General features: G+C 43.1%; 1 protein-coding gene across 1 annotated transcript; it reads left to right on the top strand.

The window, feature by feature from the left end:
• Window positions 1-3845: 3845 nt before the first annotated feature.
• CUNH16orf72 (chromosome unknown C16orf72 homolog) lies at window positions 3846-17924 on the top strand. Its single transcript, XM_027742307.2, has 4 exons — window positions 3846-4298; window positions 5020-5100; window positions 9188-9463; window positions 16939-17924. Exons 1-4 carry the CDS (start codon window positions 4076-4078, stop codon window positions 17181-17183), a joined length of 825 nt encoding a protein of 274 aa, XP_027598108.1. The 5' UTR covers window positions 3846-4075; the 3' UTR covers window positions 17184-17924.
• Window positions 17925-20821: the final 2897 nt, after the last annotated feature.

Here is a 20821-nt window from a genome sequence, read left to right as displayed (position 1 = left end):
CCAGGACATTGCAGGAAGGATGCAGACACAGTGGCAAAATACATTTTTAATTTAAGGTTATCAAACCAGCATTCAGATACCTTTTTTGCAGTGCTTACCTAGTTTCGGTTTTCAGAATATACCTGGGAGAAGAAATCATTTAATCCTATTTCCTTACTTTTCTACTTCCCATGACTCCAAAACAGGAGAATATGAGGCTCTGGAGACCGCAGAGAACCCTCCTGTGTTGATGTTATTGGACCTTTGTCAATCAGTTTCTGTTTCAGACTGATCAAGTGTTTCCACTCAGGGTGCTCTCCCTTCACACTTTCCAGTGGGGCACAGCAGTAACAAGCCAACAGATATAAAAGCACATCTGACAGGTTAAACTGTCTTGATTATGTGATATAAAACAGTCAGTGCACTGCTGTTCTCTGTGAACCAGACTCCTCAGAGATACCTGCTGCTTGCTCGCTCAGCCACATTATTTCACACCTACTTGGGATGAAAAATTTTGCCTGAGAAACATTACAATTTGCAGCTGAGTAATCTCCTTCCCTGCTGACCTGTTTTTTGGAGGACAACATACCGACAGTCTGATCCCAGAGGACAAAATGGTGAAGAGAAATGAAAATATTGTCACTCAGACCTGTTTTTTTCCCTTTGGTGAAATGAATACCTGCTTCCTTCAGTTCCTCCTCTTAAAATACCATGAACGTTCTCTTACACAAGTATTCACGTTTGGCCACAGCACTGTGAAAAGATTCCCATGTCTGCATTGAGCCATCTACACAAGCAAATAATTTAAAATGTTGGTGTTCATTTTGAATAGATTGTATTATGAATAAACTTTTCTCTTTCCCCACTCCACATTTTCATATTTAAAAAAATGTTTTCCTTTATTTATCATTAAATTCAACTCCCAGTAAGAGTCTGCATCAGGGAATAAAACAAACCCTCAGAGCCTTCTACAATTAGCATATGCTCATCATGCTCTAGTAATTATCTCCCCTGAGACTTCAGTTGGGATGCCACACTGCTTTCATCACTACAGCGTTCCCATGGGGGAAATTAGGAGGCAAAACACCGGGATTACTCAGACATCACGTTTGCCATGTACATGTCAGCGACCTCCCAGTCTTTAGCCAACAAATCACTTACCACCAACCAACACCAGCACAACTGTGTTTGTACCACCCATGGCTGGGCAGAAAGCACGAAACTCGTTCTTCATTTGTAGGGAGGAGAAGTTCTTTATTGCTTCAGTGTTGCTCAGAGGGTGCAGGCACTGAGCTCCTCAGGAGGCATCAGGGAGAAGTGTTTGGGTGTGTTAAGGCGCTTTTGTTCTGTTTTCTTCTCTCCTTTGCTGCCTCCTCTACAATTTACCTCGAGAAGTCAATCAATATTGTTCTCGTTCTCCATTTAATTCTACTCCTCTACATGCAGGACTCACTTGGTCCATTATTATCCTAGCCCCTGAAAATGCTTGGCTCCTTTCTCTAACACCCTTTATATCTTCATGTGGCATAAAGAACTCTGTAGACCAAGTTAAAGTTCTTTAACCTATTCTACCAAAAAACGATCTAAGTTTTGTAACTTGAAAATTCAGTATCCCAGTGTTCTCAGCTGTGCTAAGCCCTTCTCCATAATTATGCCAGAAATCGCCAATGGCTACTTCAGAAAACTGTAAAAACAATTGATACAACAATTCCAAGGTTGTTGGAATTGCACCAAGCCTGGTGCAACGTGTGTTGAAAGGAAAATAACCTTCAAAATCTCCTGTTTTTATCAGCTGTAGATTCTCCTGAGACCTGTGTGTAGCCAGGTTTCTGTAAATTAAACCAGGAAATTTGGGTGCTGAGCTTTCACCCAGGATTGCCCAGTGATGCATTACAACCCCCTGCTTGATTTGCACTGACTGGGCACCAGTCATAGCCAAATTTCAGGACTGTGTGCCCGACAAATCATGATTTACACTACATTGTATTGCCAACATTATGCAACTCTTTAGAAACATTCAGAAAAACAGATGTGTGGTACACAAACTCCAGGATAGCCATGTCTCCTCCATGCACTCACTTCTGATCTCAGATCTTACAGGGAGCCTATGCAAAGCCCATGGAAGCTGACAGGAATTCCTGCTTTTTTTATGAGACAGATGAATTTAGAATACCTGATTTATTGGAAAAATACTTGAACACAATCCCATCACACATTCCCATTTGATGCCTTTCAATATTTAAACAACTTAAGAACATAAGGAATGAACATTTGCAACTTGTAAGTAGTTTATTAGAAGTCAATAGAGAAGATTTCCTCTTCTGTTTTTGGTTTCCTTAAAACAGTTGCACGGGGAAAAAAACCCACCCATGTTGCACCACAATAGGTACTTACTGGCCTGCTGATCAATGGATGACTTATAAAACCAATTTTACTGAGGTTCATAATCCTAAATAAGGATTAGACAGAGCCTTACCTAGAAAGGAAGAGAATACCCATGCCTCTTTGTATGTGCAGTAGTGTTACATATATACATATATATAAGATATACATATTAAAAGCCAACACCACTTCAGTTTAAAAAGACATGCACAGAGCTATGGATGCTCCTATCCCTCCTACTCAGATGGAATTCCATGGCATAACCCACAGGCAGGAAGTCCCTTGTAGTTAGTCTCAGTGGTTTAGGAAATACAATAGCTGCAGCTTTAGTTTCAGTTGTCCTCAGAGATAAAAAGGAAAAACCCAAGAGTTCCAATTATTTCCTCATACCATCTCTCCCCCCACTATATACGATTCAGGCTTGAATTCCTCTGCGTTTAAGAAAGTTTTAAATGGGAACAAGCACGGGCTGGATAAAACAGCCCGTCAGAGGAGGAGGCAGCCCATTAAGTCCGTGTTTGTAACGCCGGGTGCTACGGGCACACCAGTCTGATACCAGTTTAATGACGTGGCAGCTGATCGGGACCCACGGGCAGGAGTGGCAGCCTGGGGACAGTGAATACAACCCCAGGTGTGGATGCAGGAGTGCCCAGCCCTGGCACCAGAGCAAACCCGAGGGACGAGAGTCCTTGTGGAGGACGCAGAGGGGGATCCAGGGCTTGCTGCTGATGGGTGTTTCCACACCAATTCCTTGCTCGGGGAGGTATTTCTCTTGATGGGAAGTGTGGCTCGAGCAGTTGTGAAGCGCGTTTCCACAGGAGCACTTTGAAGAGCTCGCGAGGTAACCGAGCGCTTTAAAGGTGCGCAAAGCAGCCGCGGCTTCCGTCTGTTTGTTGGGATCGCGCCTGGTACAGCGCAAACGCAACAAACGGTAAAAAACGTGTGAAATAGACAAGAGAAGTGCTAGACAGAGAAGTGACGGCGTGGGTCCGACCCCTCGATGCAAGCCCCTCAGAGCCGCCTCTGCCGGGCGCTGGCGCCGGGCCCGGCCGTGCCACAGGGCTCGGCCCTGGGGCCCTGCCCTGCCGCCATCTTCCCTCGGGGCTCGGAAGGGAACCGCCTCCCGGGCGGGCTCTGCCCCTCGGCGATGCCGCAGTGGCCGCTGCCACCTCCCGGTACCGCTGCGGGGCGGCGGTTGCAGGGGCAGCCCGGGGGCGGGAGCGCCTCTGCCCGAGCGGGGGCCGCGGCCCCACCGTGAGGGGAGGGGGGGCGGGCGGGGCCGCCTCACGCCAGGGGCGGGGCCGGGCAGGCGCGAGGCGGCGCACTGCGCACGCGCGCCGCGCCGACGCCCCCGGCACGGGGCTGTGACGGCATAACCAAACCTGCGTTAGCTCCGCCCACCGAGGGTGCCCCGCCTGACGGACGCGCAGACGGACCAATGAGCGCCGGCGCTGCCGTTCGAACCGGCGGTGCCGGGGTGACCGCGGCCAATCGGGCGCCAGGGGCGGGGCGCGGCGGCAGCGCGTTCCCAGGCGCCTCGGCCGCGGCCTCAGTGCGCTCGGGGCGGTGCCGGCGCTCGGAGTGTTTGGGGCCGGCAGAGCTGCGGGTGGGCCCGGCATGGGGGTGAGGTAGGGCCGGCCCGGCGCACGGAGCGAACGCGGCCGGCGGTTGGGACGGCGTGTGCTGCGCGGCGCAGGGACGCGGAGCCGGGCGGATGATGGAGGACAAGAAGGAGGAGGGCGAGGCGGAGATCCAGGAGCACGGGCCCGAGCACTGGTTCAGCAAGTGGGAGCGGCAGTGCTTGGCCGAGGCCGAGCAGGAGGAGGCGCTGGCGCCGGAGCTGCAGGACGAGGCGGCGGCGCAGCCCGAGCACAAGCAACAGAAGCTCTGGCACCTCTTCCAGAACTCGGCCACCGCCGTGGCGCAGCTTTACAAGGGTGAGCGCTGCCGAGGGCCCGGTGCGGAGGGGACACGGCGGGGCCGGGCGGGCGGTGGGTTCGGTGCCGGGCCCAGGCAGTGGTTGGGTGGTAGGTCGCGGAGCAGCCGCGGAGCCGCCGGGTCGGGGCCGGTCCCGCGGCCGCACAAAGGGGCCGGGGCGACGGTCGGAGCCGCTGCCGGGCCGCGGCCGCGGCGGGAGGCGGCCGGGAAAACAAAATGGCGAGAGGGAGGGGGAGCCGCGGCCGCGGCTCGGACAGCGCCCGGCGCGGCCTCCGGGGCGACTCCTGCGCCCGCCCGGCCCAGCAGCGGGGCCGGGGCCGGGGGATCGGGCCGGAGCGCGGCCGCGGGGTGTCCAGGGGGGTGCGGGCGGCGGGGGCGAGCCCGCAGCCCCGGGGAGGGTGTGGAGGGTGTGGGAGGCCGGGAAGCCCGGCCCTGCCGGCGGCTCCCGACGCCCAGCCCCGGGAAGAGACTCCGACAAAATGGCGAAGAGCGGGGCTCGTTGAGCTCATTGTGCGCCGGGGCGGGGGCGGCCCGGGCGGGCCCCTCCGCGCTGGGGGCACCGCGGGCGCTGCCCCGGCCGAGCCGCCCCCGCCCGCCCCGGCGCCACTCGGCCCCGATCCGGGGCTGCCTCCGGAAGGTGGAACAAAATGGCGAAACCTAACATGGCCGTTCGGAGCTGGTCCTCCAAAATAAACAGCGTGTGTCCTTCCCTCCCTGCAGACCGGGTGTGCCAGCAGCCGGGGCTCTCCCTCTGGGTCCCCTTCCAGAACGCCGCCACTGCGGTCACCAACCTCTACAAAGGTAAGGGGCTGCCCCCCCCGCCCCGCTGCCCCGGCAGCTCTCCCCGCGGAGCCTCCTGCCCCGGCTTACTCATAAGCAGGGCCTGTTAATGTCTCTTATTCACCCTGATAAAATCTAACCCGAGACTGCTTCCTGAATCTTGCAAGTTTTCCCTGGGCCACTTTAGCTGACGGTAGCTGAATCTTTTCTGTTGCTTCATGTCAGTGACTAATGAACTTAAAACCTGTTTTACTTCGAGACCCTTGAAAAAGGTTGTTTTTAATGTGTATCTGTCACTGGTGAATTCAAGAGAAGCGTGCAATGGCTTATTAAGCAGTACTTAAATTCCCTGCATTTTGTGTATTTCATGGTGCATTAGATGTTGAGATGTCAGTAGAAAGCCTGTACTTTTATGGTGAAGCATAAGTTGGGTTTAGTGTTTGTAAAATTCTGCATAGATGTTATGTGACGGGAAAGTTTTATCTTCTTGTGGCAGTGAGGTTTCTTAAGTAAGCCTCCCAGTTTATTTTAAGCACTAGAATGTCATTATGACTGTGTCCAGGGTGGCTCTAAGAAAGCAGTGTTAGCCAGAACTTTGATACGAGTGTGGTCTGCATGTGGCTGTGCTTTTTGTGCTGTTTTACTGTGTGTTTCTGAACTCTGCAGTTCCTTGGGTTGTCACAGGAATTCTTGTCTGCAGGAAGGATCATTCAGTGGTTTTTAGTTTGTTTAAAAGATTGTACCAAAATGATATATGTCAGTGAAGGCTGAAGTTGGCACAGTGTGATTCCTGTTGTTACTGCCTTCCATTCCAAGAAAGAAAAACGCTTTAAAGTTCCAAATGGTTGTTTTTCTGGCTTGTAGTTTGATTTTTTTTTTTTGTGAGTCGTTTTTTTTTTTCTTGATCTGTGCAGCGTTATCTGTGCTTCTACCTGTGTGTTCCTTCATTTGCTTCCAGTTTTCCCATTTTGGATTTGCTTTAAGCAGTTGAACTTAACGTGGTTGTGATGGGTGATCAGGTTTCTGAGGGATGTGGGACAGAGCAAGGAGGAAATGTAGGTGCATAACCCTCACTGCCAGGGACTTGACTCCTGCAGAAAGTGCTTCTGAGTGCTGTGTGTGTGTGTGAGCTCCTGTAGAGGGGCAGCACCTCACAGAGCAGGGGAGGTGCTGCCCGAGGGAGTGGGTCACTAGAACATGGTCAGGGACACCAGTCATTCGAGAATGGTGCTGGAATAGCAGCAGGTAGTGTTAATAAATTGGAATAATTACAGTCTGTCTTTACAAATAGCTTGCTCTCCCTTACAGCATTTTTACTGTGAAGACTTGGGCTGTTTATTTCTGGTTTAAAACATTTGATTACTTGTGCTCTAGGCAAAATGAACCCTGGGGTTTTTGGCAATGATGTGATTAACTGAAGGATGTGTATATGTATGTGGTGATCAGGGAAACTAGAATTTAAGTAGAAGCTGTCTTTAGTCAGGTGTAATGTAATGCTTCAAAAAGCAGCACCTGAAACAGATCTTTAGGTGCTGAAGTACCTCAGTTCCTCAGAGCTGCCATATTTCAATTTTCAGTTAACTTGCAAGTGGGTAGAAATTTGGTGAGATCATGGTAGAACCAGCTAAACACTGGCATACCAGGCAAGTCTCTTAATGTGAATTTACTTTCCCTAGTGAAGGTCTTAAAAAAAAATCTCCTATTTTTCACAGTCTCAGTAATGTTTGTATTTTGGAGGACTCTGTCAAACACTGGAGAAGTATTTGGGGTGGTGAACTGAACACCACAAATGGCCTCTTGCCTTGTCAGCTGCTTTCTGATCCGATAAATGTTCAGATTTTTGAGGCATCATCTTTTTATCAAGAGCAACCTGAGGAATTGTGCATAATGAGAATGCCATGATGTCTCGAGTGTCAGCATTTTTTTTCTGAAAATAGTTTAGAAGTTTAATATCAGACCACACTGATGGTCTTAGGTCATGAATTTATGCTTGCCTCTAGTGACAGAGGTCACATTAAAGACACTTGATTGTTTTCCAGATTGCACTAAAGAAGCGAAGGCATGGCTTGTAAAGTAGAATTTAGAACTTAAGGCCACGGTGAAAGTTTTAGGTATATATTACAATAAGACTTCTGAGCCTACAATTTATTTTTATTTTAAAACCTCTGATTTCTAAATGTTAGTTTTGACACAGTAGTTTCAGAAACTACACAACTTGACGCTTTGACGCTTTGCCAGCTAACTTTGTAAACAAAGTAGTTGTAGCTTTTACCATAGAAATCTAATCTCTCCCAGGGTAATGATGCTTGAAATTTCTCTAGGCTACATCAGCAGTCACTGTGTTTGACCTCATACCTAGTTCACAGTTAGCACTTTGTAAAGCATTCTCATACACAAAGAAAGCAGGTTATTGACGTAAAGTCGGGCTCCTGGCCCCAGAAGGACTCTCCTGGTATTTCAGGAAGTGATTAGAGGAATATTATCAGCATCTAAATTGGCTCCAAAGTGTTTGGGTAGCTTTTACTGCAAGTGTATTGGAGTCTAAGCTGCTGTGGAGTATAAAATGGCAGGAGGAATAATCTGTCATGTTGCCATTGCTTCCTCAGGAATTAGCATTTGGAAATATAGCCTTCAGATTACAAAGCAGTATAGGCAAAATGTTCTTAGAGTGCAAAAGAAGTAACATGTTAAGGGTACTTTATGTGTACCTGTACAGCTTATATTCCAAAAGCCTCACAATTTAACTCTGCTCAGTTTGAGATGTTTTTCTGTTTTGGTAGGTTGTGTTAGGTTTGAAGCGCTGCTCTTTGACAGTATAGATTTCAGTGCTGTCTTTTATGGACCATGCAGGGGTGCCTTTAGAATACAACCCTAGAAATAGCATTTAACAGTGATTCTCTTTGGATTTTTGAGTGTGAGAAAGCTTGATTAGATGTGTATGTCACTATTTGCCTGTAAACCAATATCTTGGGACAGCTGTTCTTAAGGAAACACCTTAATGTTCTGGGAAAATGGCTCTTATGTTGGACTTCATTAGTAAAGCAAGAGTATAAAAAGCTGTTTTAATCAGCTGTACCATATTTTAAAAAATTCTGTGGAAATCAAGTAAACAAAGTTGGGGTGGATATGTTGATGCCTTTTAATGGAGCAAGAGCACCATAACAGTAATTTTCATGAAACTGAAATAGCTGTTGGCAAAGCTTGATAACAAACCTATGACAAACAAAATGAGCCTAATTGTGTAGCAAACAGGATTTGTCCCACCTGTTACTGTGGTCTGAAACTTACTCAAACTAGTAGCCAGAAATACACTTCCTGAAGTTTGAAATCAACTTAATACATGACATTTAAGTCTTTTAGAGGCACAGTTATAGCTGATGTGCACAGGTGACTAAATCAACAGAGAATGAAATTGCATTTTGTAGTAGGAATTACTGCAAATAATTGCAAATTATTACTGCAAATAGTGTGTTTAAAGCTTTTTGTATATCAAAATTGCAGTGGGATCTTAAATGGGGAAGGAAACTTTCTCAGCCTTCCTTTGTAAATGGTTTGCCTGACTGAAAGACATTGGGGACACTTGTGTTCTAACCGGTTTCAAAACTATGGGCTATGAATTGCCTCTGCAACTGAAGGTCAGCTGAAACTAGAAGACCTCTGAAGAAGTCTTGAGTTTTCTGACAATTCCTCCCCTATCAGAATGAAGAAAAGCAGTTATGCCTTGTTTTATATGGAGGTTTCCTGTCTGTATTGATGCACTTCAGGAGCATCTAAGTCTGTTTGTTGGTTTAAGTACCTTCCTCAGACTGACAAGCTGTGTGTTTTTAATGTTAATAAACAGTGCTGCAGTGTTGACCTGAAATGTAGTAAATGCTATTAAAGTGGTGCTGGAGTTGCTGTTGACTTTGTGACTCCTCATGTTCTGTTAAGGTTTAACGTGACTCCTGTGCCAGTTGATTTACTGACCCGGCACTGCCCTATGGGGACCTGTCGAATGTGTCCGTACTCCTCCTTTCCAGTGGCTGACAGGAAGCCACACCAGGGATGTGCCATGCTGTGTATTGCTGTGTGTAACACACTGAGAGACCTTTTCTCTGTCTTCTTGCAGAAAGTGTGGATGCCCACCAGCGAAGCTTTGATTTAGGAATTCAGATTGGCTATCAGCGGCGGAACAAGGATGTGTTAGCTTGGGTTAAAAAACGCAGAAGAACTATTCGAAGAGAAGACTTGATCAGCTTCCTATGTGGAAAAGTTCCTCCTCCAAGAAATTCTAGAGCTCCCCCAAGACTGACTGTAGTATCCCCTAACCGAGCTACTTCAACAGAAACTAGCTCATCTGTAGAGACTGATTTGCAACCCTTCCGTGAAGCCATAGCTCTGCATGGTAACAGTCATTTTTTCAATACTCCTTGGTTAAATTTGGGTGGGGGCTCTTAAAGCATGTCTGGCTCTTGGCATATCATAACGTGTCGTACCTGGTGTTCCAGCTGAAGGTATCTCCTTCATTCTCTGTGGGAGTTTTTAGGCATAGCCAAATATTTGGAACGAGGAAAAAGTATTGAATAAAAATGAAGTTTGGATCTGTAATATTCCACAGCTGTGAACTCACCAGCTAAGTATCAACTCTCAGTAGTGTTTTTGAAGCATGGAGAGACTTGACATTCATACCAATGCTAAAGTAAACAGAATTCTTGGAAAATGGTAATACTGTGGTAGTAACGAGTTACATATTAAGATTTGACTACTAGCAAATTTTGGGGGGCTTAGGGAGGGAGTTTGTGTGAGGCTTCTGCTTCTAGCTCACTCTAGTACCTTTGTTATGCCCTGGATAATAAGGTTCAGCATTCTACTTAAAGTGCTCTGGAAAGGGTATTTCACTTGCACATTGTTGCAGTAAGTGAGTCCTGTTCAGAACATTGTTCTAGCTCACTTTCAGATTTAAGTGTCTTCCAGTGTCAAACGGAATTTCCTTCCTTGCCATCACTAACAAGGTTGGTGGTGTATCTCTTGTCTTTCCAGATATGAATATTCAGTAGCTTATTCTGAACTGGACTGTTACTTAGCAAGTGATAGACAAATGTGTTTTAAATTGCTCGAGCTGAAATGAGGCAGTTCACCTGTGGGTTTTATGCCTTTTAAAGTTCAAAAGGGTAGCAGATATCTTTAGGTACAGATCATATCAAGCTATCTAGACCATAGATAGACCATATCAAGCTATCTAGAAGTGCAACCTAATGAAATTTTTACTGTGTCCCTATTCTCAGTGGGGGGTAGAATTAATAAGTTAATTACAGTGGATTCCTGAAAGTGCAGTCTTTGCTTCTGCTATGCTGTGGTGGTTTTTCAAGATACATAAGCCAGACACTGTTAGTGTCTAGGTGGCAGCCTAATCCTGGTATTTTTGGCTGCTCTGTTGCCATTTAAATCAAGCATGCTTCCACCCAGTCATGTCAGTTTTGGTGGTTTTCCTTTGCATATTGGAAGCTGGCTAGAGAACTCTGTGCACCACTGTTGCCCGTTCAGTAGGTAAAGTTGTTTTCATGAGAACAACTGCAGAAGCTGGCTCTCACTGTGATAAGCAACCTCTTTAAAAAAAAAGTTTTCTAAACTAGTTGAATCAGGTGTGCAGTTGGATCTAACTACAAAGGCTCACTCTTAGTTGAGAATAAGCTTAGCAAGACTCACTTCAGCACAGTGGGGGCTCAAGCAGAGTAAACTCAGAGGCATTTTCATTGGTAACATGGCTCTCTTTGTGTCCATGTACTGTTTCCTAGCATCTGCTTTGTACAGAAGTGATTTATGGAAGTCACTTCTCTCTGTAGCATGGGAATCTGAGCCATGATGTATAAAGTCATCCATATTTCATAACCTGATACAGGGTCATGAGGAAGTTCTGTGCTCTGTACTGGCACTGCAGGGACTAGAAATGCCCTCTTCCCCTTCATCAGCTGGTTGACAAGATTACATGTCAGTCTCCTTCTGGATTAGGTTCTCTTGATATCAGTTACAATCTGGTCCTTGACACAAATGCTTTTGTGCTAATCCTTTAGTGACTAGGCTTGTGTTTGGCCTCATAACTGTTTTTAGGTTATTGCCTACAATGTCTGCATTCCTCCAGCTTCTCCCCCTCTTTTCTTTTTAACATTAAGGAAGTTGTGATTACACCATCTCCCAAACTCATTTCCCATTTATTGTAGGGCTTCTCAAAACTATGTTTTGATTTTGAATCCTGTGAAAGATCTTCAGCTGTGTGTAGGGCTATGCTTATCTTCCTATTTGTCAGGCTGTTCAAAAGTGCTTTGCTGCTTCTGGGTATTGTGAGGGAACATGAGAACCTGATGATGGTGAGTAGCAGTCCAGGCAAGTGTTCAGGACTAAGGTTTTGAGGGGAGTTTTTGACTGGCATGTGAAAGAGTGAGGCTTTGTTTTGTGCTGGTAGGCTTCCTGGTGGGAATGGAGTATTTCTTCATTGGTGATGTGAATGGGCTGAATTAGATTTGAAGAATAATGCTAAAACTTTGCTGCCCTCAGCCCTCTTTTAGTGAAGCAGGGGTAGATATGAATGATCTATGATCTATGCACCAAATGGTGCACTGTGGAAGCAGAGTTGGTGTATTGACTTCTCAGAAATAGGTACAAATATACATCTAAAGACCATGGCATTATAACTTTCTGACCATCCTCTTTGATGGGGGAAAATCCCTCTTTTTTTGATCATGTAACTCCTAAATCCATCATAAGCACATCTGAAAACTTTGACAGAAGCTGTGGTAACAAAGTACTTAATAATTTAATATTTCCTGGAACATCAAACCCAATTCTAGGTGTATGCCCTAGACTAAAACTTGAGAAGAGTATCCTTTAGGTATCAGTGCACTCTTTAAACTGTATGCTGCATCTGAAATGTGTTAAAATTGGATTTTTAGCCTTGCCTCTTCTGTCTCCAACCCTGTTACCTCTGACCCATATTATAGCTCTGCAAGGTAGTTAACAACTTTGTTGACAAAAGCTAGGGATTTTGAACCCAGAATTTAATCTTGTGATACTGGTTATCACAATCACCTTGCTTACCTTGTAATCTTTGTACTACAAGGAAACTTGTTTTTCTCTACTGTTCTGCTTTCAAGCCTTTTATGGTAGCTAAAAGCAAAATTATCATGATAAAAAACTAGGAGAATGTTAAAGGGGTATAGGTTCTCACTTCTCTTTCAGCTCCAGTGCTGTTACACTGAAATCTTTAGTGTAACTTCAGGGTACTTGAGAATGAGTTTCTGGAACTAAGAAACCTCTTGAGAGAGTAAATTCTGGTAAACAAAATCTTTGCCCTTAATATCAGCTTTCCATTATTAGTGCGCTGATGGGCAATCTTTGAAATAAAACGTGGCTGGAAACTTGGAACTATGAATGCTTGAAAAGAAGTTAAAGCCTTTAAGAAAAGCTGAGTAGTTAGTTCAAGGTGATACATGTTTTACTCTGAAGTGCCAAGTAACTTCAAGAACTACACATCTGATGCTTGGTGTTTTAAGATGTAAATATAGAGTTGGGTTTTTAACTTTAGCAGTCCCTGAACTGTCACTGCAGTCAGTGAAGACAGGGATGTATCTTCACCTGCTCCCTGGATGTGTATTGACATACCCAGTTCTATAAGAGATGGGTTTCAAAGGACAGAATTACTTCAATCTGAGCTAATAGTCATAAGACTCCCAAAAGCTGCCTTTGTGCCTGGCTGTAACATACCCAGTCTTGTGGTACTGGTGGCTGTGCAGGCTCATCTTTGAAGTGATGCTTTGGTCCCGTAACGTGGGATGTGCTCCACGTTCACAGCCCATTCTCTCACCATAATGTGAGAAAATGTTATGATGTAAGGAGGGGGAAGAAGCAAGCTTGGAAAGGCAATGCTGAACTGCATTAGACTTAACCAAAATTTGAGTGAATTTAGGGAAAAAATTAGGGTGACAGTTCAGCGAGGGAGTGTTAGTTCTCTTTCTCCTCAGCTTTAATGTTGATGTATATCATCCATGTGATTCACTCTCTTTGGGCAGGGGGAACACTTGCATGTAGAAGTGTGTGGCTTGGCCCCTTAAAAGCCTGATTTTTCCACCAGGCCTTCGTATTTGCTTCTCAGAATACTAAACTGTAGTTTAAAACATGAGCACTTAGCAGAATATAGAAGCAGCAGTTGGTAGAAGAGGGGATGGGAGAGCAGAGTTCAGATTGGTTTGACATAGTGTAATTTAAAGGTTGTGTGTATATATAGCTGTGATGGAATTGTGCATTGGTATGTGCTGCTAAAACTTGCTCTTTGAGCAGTACTGTGAAAGGGTGGGTATGACATAGGGGAGTGACAAGGATCTCTCTGCATGCCATTTTGTATTTATCTGGGGTTATTAACTAATTCCTGCTTTAGTCACACTTATCTAAGCGTGAATGTTCCTTTTGATACTTCCTGATTAAAACTTCTGGAAAACAATACTATTACTATACTGAGCAGTGGTTACTCAGTATATTATGCTGTGGTAGTGACCTGAATAACTCACTCATTATGGACATGGTTATGGTGCAGATGAAACAGCATTTACGGGTTGTAAGGCCAGTGTTGATAAACTTGCTAATTCTGAGTTGACAGTTTTAAGTATTTCATACTCCATGAAACATACTTTTAGCCAAGCATTCTAATCACTTGATAGCTTTGGAGAGTACTTAGTTATAAATTAGCTATACTGTGGCTCTTTTCAATAGAACTATAATAAATGCCTTTAGAATATAGCTGCAGGTATGAGTATTTTGTAAAATTAATTGGCTATGAAATGTCATATTGTTGATGACTGAAAGTTATGACAGGAATGAGAATGTAATAAGTACTGCAAAACATTTCAGATATGCCCTCCACTTCAGTCCTTCAAATTTAAAAAGGGGGTAAGAGCCATGTGTGCTTTCTTAAAGGCCTCTAGTAATAAGGGAGATGTCCCTGGTAGAAAGGAGTGGGAGGCTTCAGAGGTGGTCATGAGATTGGGAAAGAAGTAAAGACACTTCAGCAGCTGTTTGGATCTCCATCCTCTAGTGTAGACAAAATTGATGTGCCTGTGACTGGGTCTTGTTAATCACAGAAATTTGGGTTGTGAAATGGTGTTTGCTGACAGTCATGTCATCTTACTACTCCCTAGTGTCAGCTACTGTTTGCTTTACTGCTTTAAATGGTGAAATGCTTTGGGAAGAGCTCTGAGTCCACTGAAAGCTTAAACTCAGAATAATTCACAGTAAATGGGTTCTCTGAGACTTTCTCTGCATTGCAACAACTTCCCGAGAAAAAAAGCAACTGTGGACAGATGTCTTCTCTGTTGACAAAAAGTAGATCTTTTGAGCATTGCAGATTGTCTTCAGAGATGTTGCTTCCTTGAAATGGCATCCTGATATTTGAGTGCATGCTTTGACTTTTCCATATTGGCTCGATTACCCAATCCTAAACTGTGGTCTAAATGTTTCATTTGGCAGTTCTGCTGTCCTGGTTGGTGTGTCATATGTTAACTGCCAGTAACTGATACCAGCTTGTCACCCAGTCTGTTACATACTCAGTAATTACTCTTACTGGTACTAAATACCTGTATGAGATGCAACATTAAACTGCACCTCGAAGTCCATGCTGTGATGCAATATCCTTGTATTCCTATCTTTGTAGAAATTAATTCAAAACTACTCTCCTGCCTTTGACACTAAGTTTGATTGAAGATTTTAACTTCTAATTATCTCCTGAAGGTTGTTTGTGTATTTAAATGTACAGTGATTCATTATTACTTAAATATTAGGATGTTAATGACTGCTTTGGGTATTGCTTGTGAACCTTGGCAGTCTGATTTTGAATATGCTTCAGCATATTAAAGGTGCATCTTTTAACTGGCTTTTGTATCTACTATTTTAAAGAATGCTTGTTACTTGAAAAGGCTCCACTTAAAAACGTAGTTTTTGAGTGATGCCAAAAATGTCTTTCCACATCACAGGTCAGTTTTGGGGTTTATTTGGAATAACTTCTCTCTTACTTGGGCACTAAACATAATGAAAAGATGTCATGGTAAAACTGATTTAGTATGTTGGCCATTTGGTTATGGGTTGTATGATATAAACTACTGAAAGTGATGTAAATAGTTTTCTCTAAGTGGAAGTAACAACAGTGAACTTTCATGTTCAAAGTAATTTTGTTTGGACTAGTGATGTGGGGCGAATCTCTGCAATCAGTTTGGATTTGAAATAATGTCACCTTCTGTGCACTGTCAGATTTTTTTCCAGTTTAAATGTACAGGATGAATAAATGTTTTTTCTAATGTATGTCATGACAGTTGAAATTAAACTACTGTTTTCTTTGAATTGTGAAGTGATTTGTTACCTGCCCAAATTAATGCACCTTGGTAGTTTATCCAAGTTATGGTATCTGAATTGGCTTTTTGCTCATACATCCATGCCATCAAGTAGCTGCTTTGCTTTCTTTGGTGGATGTATAGAAACTTTTCATAATTGTTTTCAATTTGAGCTTGACCTTAATCCAGAGAGTACTGTCACAAAGCTTGTTTCTGAATTACCTTTTCACGAAAACAGCTTCTGCTGTTTAAATACTTTCTGCCACTGTGAATGAAAGATGATTTTGATATTAATAAAATCTGCAGGGTGCATGTCAGAGTTCAGGCCGTGCTTCTGAGCTGTGTTTGAACACCAAGCAGAGCTGTAAGCAAAAGCTCTAAGAAATCAGCAGTGATTAGTGGCTGTTCCTGCTGGTTGCATAATGCCTGACCTGTGTAAAAGTATTCCCTGTGCTGTTACAAGTTCTAAGCTTTAAATGTCCATTTAGTAGACATTTCAGTAGAGTGACATTGGTTGGTCTGTTCCATCCTGACTTGTGTATCAACCTGCCATTGCTGCAGATGGTTCTAGAGTTTAGCTTTTAATTGAGGTTTCTGGGGACTGATCTAGTAGCAGATATAGATCTGCTGTTCTTTATCTTCCTGCATGACTCTTGCTTTGGTAGTTTTATTTCTAGGGCCGGTAGGTGTTTTTGTACTTTCCTAATAATACTCAGATTGAAGGAGTTATGATAGCAAAGATGTTTGTCTTATCTCTGAGCTCCTGTTTATCTACAAATACAGCCTGAATTCCAAATTGACAAGTAGTTAGGCTTGCATGTAACAACCCTTAGTAAACTTATGTTTTGTAATGTCCCACTTTTGCAAAAAGTATAATAGTAACATCACTGAAGATGAAGTTTAAGTTAGTATGAAGTTCATGGTATTCCTTTTATGGCTTTGTTTCTCCAAGAAATGAACTTCAGTTTTAATTAAACACTAATAATCTGAACACAAACGGAAGTACTTGCAGGGTACCCATGACAGTGTTTTGGATCAGATCTGTCATAGCAAATTTTTTTGAGAACTGCAGTGGCTGAGGGAGTTAAAGGGAGCAGGGTGGTGGTGTTGAAACAAGACCAAGCCAATTCAGCCTGGAAATTCCTTGGTAAGACTGTGTAACTCTTGGTCTGGTGTGAAGCCTTCGTATTGAAATAGTCTGCTCTTGAGTATGTACATGCTTTGAATAGCATGTCATGCTTATGGAGCTGGTGTTTGCCAGAGTGTGCTGCTACACCCTGGTGTGTAAGCTCACTTCTAACGTCATAAAAAGCAGTTCTGCCAGTCCTTAGATTCTTACATGGACTAAAAGCTGAGAAGGCCTGGTCTGGACTTGAAATAAAAACGTGGTACAAACAGTAGGATGAAGTGCCTTTAAGTAGAAGTCGGATAAGCGTCATCCTTTCTGCCACAGGTGGGAAATGCTCTTTCTTTGCTGTGTGACTTTAATGGTGTTTCTCTCTTTCCCCAGGTCTTAGTGGTGCAATGGCTAGTATAAGTGTTCGCTCAAGTACCCCAGGCTCGCCTACTCACGTGAGCAGTGGCTCCAATGCTAGTCGAAGGAGAAATGGACTCCATGATGTTGATTTGAACACTTTCATATCAGAAGAAATGGCACTCCACTTGGACAATGGTGGAACTAGAAAGCGTACCTCAGCCCAGTGTGGCGATGTCATTACAGACTCACCAACTCATAAACGCAACAGAATGATCTAAACTGCAAAAATTTCAAACCCACCATGCTGCTTGAAAGCCACTTGATCCTCAGAGTACTATTGAAAAGGAAACATGAGGCCATCTTTCCATATTCACTGTTTAAGACGAATTCAATAAATGCCATAAAGGAAATTTTAGATATTACATTAGATGCCTCTTGTAACTGCGGCTTTCTTAAACTATATTCTTAGCAGAGGACATCAGATATTGTGTAGTAGTTAGCAAGATCATCATAGGCGAACATGTATCTGTTCCAAGGCTAAAAGTGACCTTACTTGTATTATTAAAGGGAAAGGAAATTTCAGATGTTTATTTGGCTATAGAATGCTTTTTTTTGTCCTTTATTTCCTGCTTTGAGTATTTGCTTAAACAGTATTGCCAGTTTGACTGAAATTGTCTACAACATGACTTGGCATCTTTGTCAAAACTGCAGGCTTCCATTTTTGCAGCACTGTACCATGCACCTAGTTTCTGTATAGTAACAGTGTGCAAGTTATAAATATTGGACTGTACCCTTTTTAGTTTTAAAAGCAGTTGATAATTCTGGTGATTGTGTGATAATGTAAAGAGGTGCTATGATGGTCATGCGATTAATACTTAATATTGAATCAATACAAGGATCTTTATTGGATTCACTTTGTGTGTTCTAGTGCTCTGAAGTAGCAATATTAAACTTTTCCCCGATTTAACTTCATAGGCTTTTAAATCAGTTTGAGAAAATATATGTACTTATTGGTATTATCCTCGTGGTAATCATACACAGTGCAGACTGCACCAGTGCTGACCTAAATTTAGAGAAAAATGTCCTGTAATTGGAAAATAGGCTTTTCTGTTCAGTATTAGTGAAGGGTAGGTTTTGTGTACACCCATATCCTATTTTACATTTCTTGTGAAGTAATTGCCCATTGCTGGGGAGGGGTGGGAGGAGTGGGAATGTGGGGAATAGTTGGAAAAGGGGTGTGTTCTAACAAGTAAGACTTCTGGTCACATATGGAAACTTGGACTAACTTAGACAAGATTCTGTGCAATGCCATCCTCTTCGGGAGGGAGTGACATGCAGGTTCTGTGAAGTGCTAAGAAAATAATTTAAAACTGGAAGTTGATTATAAAACTCTGGATAAACGTGCCGTAAGGGTGAACTGAAAAGGATAAATGGCTTTCTCTTTGTGTTTAGCTTACATTCATAGGATTGAACTCTGGCTGCCGTAACTTGAGCGTAATCTAAAACTGAACTAGAGATCAAGACTGATCTGCTGCAAATCCATTTCTGAGTGGGGAAGGATATATGTCAGTCTCTATATGGAGTGTCCTGACTGGTTCTGTATGTAGATGCAGGAAGCTCTGGCCTTCAGGGCCTCAGCCTCTGCCTAGGAAAAGGATAACACAGGAAGAATGAGAAAATGAAGAGCTCCAAACCTGCACGTTGGGAAGGGGTATTTAGTGAGGTGGTATGCATGCTTTAACTGGAAGCATAGGCTGATTCTTGGATTAAATGTAGCTATGCTGGATTCACAATACTAAAAATTGTGGTTTCCAGCCAAGTTAAGGCACCTTGGGCTCCATGTTAATACACAGCTCTTCAAGATTTTTGCTTATGTGCTTGTAGAGTCAGATCTCTTGCATTATCTTCCCTGTGTGAAGCAGACTTCACTGTAGGTTTGCCCCTTTTTGCCCTGGTATCCTCTCAGCAGTGTCTGTAGTCAAGGCAAGACAGCAATGCTGTGTGAGATACTCTGAATTCAAGGTGCTCCACTAAGAGCATGATTTCCTTGCCTTGTGGTGCTTCCATCACATTTCTTTACATCAGAGTCCTTAAAGATGTCAACAGTTGCACAATACTGTAGTGAGAGGCTCTGTAGTTTATGGACAACTGTAAGAACTGTCCAAAAGGGTAAGAACTGCTCAAACCCCCACCTGTGTTACGTAGCTGAATGTGCACATCACTCAAAGACTCAGTATACATTAATTTCAGTTACTGCTATAACTACAATTCATAAGATTTAGTTTATGTAAGATATTAATACTGCATAAAGCTAGTTTTCATTTGGAGACTGCATTTTCAACAAAGATTTTGGAGATGGTATCTGAATATATCTGTTAGTATTTATTAGACTGTTGGCAGAGGGATTTTTTTCTGTTCTAAAGAAAAGTCTGGAGTCCTGAACAGAAAGGACACCTGTGAGAGCCATTCTTCAGCTCTTCTGTTTATTTGTTAACTGGCTTGTACAAGTAAGATGCTTTATGCTCTGCAACTTCTAACACACTTTACTATTACGTGTGGTAAAGGTGACACCGTGTTGGTATCAGTTCTGCATATTGAACTGTAGCAGTGCTGCTGGTCTAAGCCCAAAGACACAGAGCCTGGTCAAATTACTTCTCCCCTTCCTTGCAGTGAAACAAACCTTGTTAATGCATTCAAGCATTAATTCAGTCTAGTACCATCTAAAACTAAATTTGTCTGGCTTTTTATTTAATTTGTGCCATTTTTCTTTGAAAGAAAGCAGGTTTAGATATTGAACTGGTTGAGTTAATTTTTTTTTTTTTTTGCTTGTACCTTAAATATTTGGCGACTTTTTGATTGTTTTTCATTTAGTCCCAACTAAATGTTGTTTGTTCTTTGACCTCTGCCAGATTGATCGAAAATGCATGTATTCACCTGGTAAACACAAGGAAAACAGGTTGTCTCTTAAAAAAAAAATAAATAAAAAAAAAATCCAGTACCTGTTGCTTTGAAGACTTATTTCTTGTGCCAGTGTAGAAAATTGATGTTCTGGAAATAGCTCTCAGCTATTATCCAAGCTGTAGCTCCTGGAGCCAGAAGCAAGTTGATTTTTCAGTAAGAAACACTGACTTGAGAACTGTTTAGTTTGGTAAAAATGGTGCTTACTTTTGCTTTCTCCTATGAATCGTAGAGTTGACCGGTCTCTTCTCCATGTACATCCAATCTAACATGAATGTGCGGCAGTTACATAAAGTACATCCTGCACTGAAGCTACTGAGCTTGGCTTGCTTATTAATGAAGTAAGTTTTAAATGTTAAATTTAAATCTATATTACAATAAAGTAATGCAAAAATGATTTTGGCTGAAATTGAAGTCCTGCAGTTAAACTTACTTTCAAATGTGGTTTTACCCAGCTGGAGTAATAGAAACTCTAAGTCATAATAAACCTAATAAAAAAAAAATACAACTGATCAGGCTGCTTTGTAGTTCTTTAAGTTTCTGAATAACAGTCCATCAGTGACCCTGGAGAAGATGTGGTTAGTGTGAGCTGACAGGCTTCCTTGGTTCTGCAGAGCAGGACTTCCCTTGAGGAATGCGATTTGGTGGCTGTTCAGCTGAGCTTACACACAGGTTTTTTTCCTTTGTCTCTTACTGACTGATGCAGATACAAAGAACTGGGGTGTGCTGTTACATTTGTACAAGGTGTTCTGCAATTTAACATCACTAATACTTAGAAAAAGCACCTTAAAGAGATTTAAGTGGCATAATTTTAGGAAGTTAAGTGGTATTGACTTTAATGGTAGAGCTTTCCAGTCTCTTGCGAAAGACTCTTTGGACTTAAGTGAAATCAGGTGCTTTAATTAATTAGCAGCATTTCCTGCTTTATGTGGGTGTCCCTAAACCTGCAAACTATTTC

This window comes from Pipra filicauda, unplaced genomic scaffold, assembly GCF_003945595.2.
Source record: "Pipra filicauda isolate LSUMZ 115617 unplaced genomic scaffold, ASM394559v2 scaffold290_size937220_pilon, whole genome shotgun sequence".
NCBI lineage: Eukaryota > Metazoa > Chordata > Aves > Passeriformes > Pipridae > Pipra > Pipra filicauda.
This window is presented reverse-complemented; position numbering and strand designations above follow the sequence as displayed.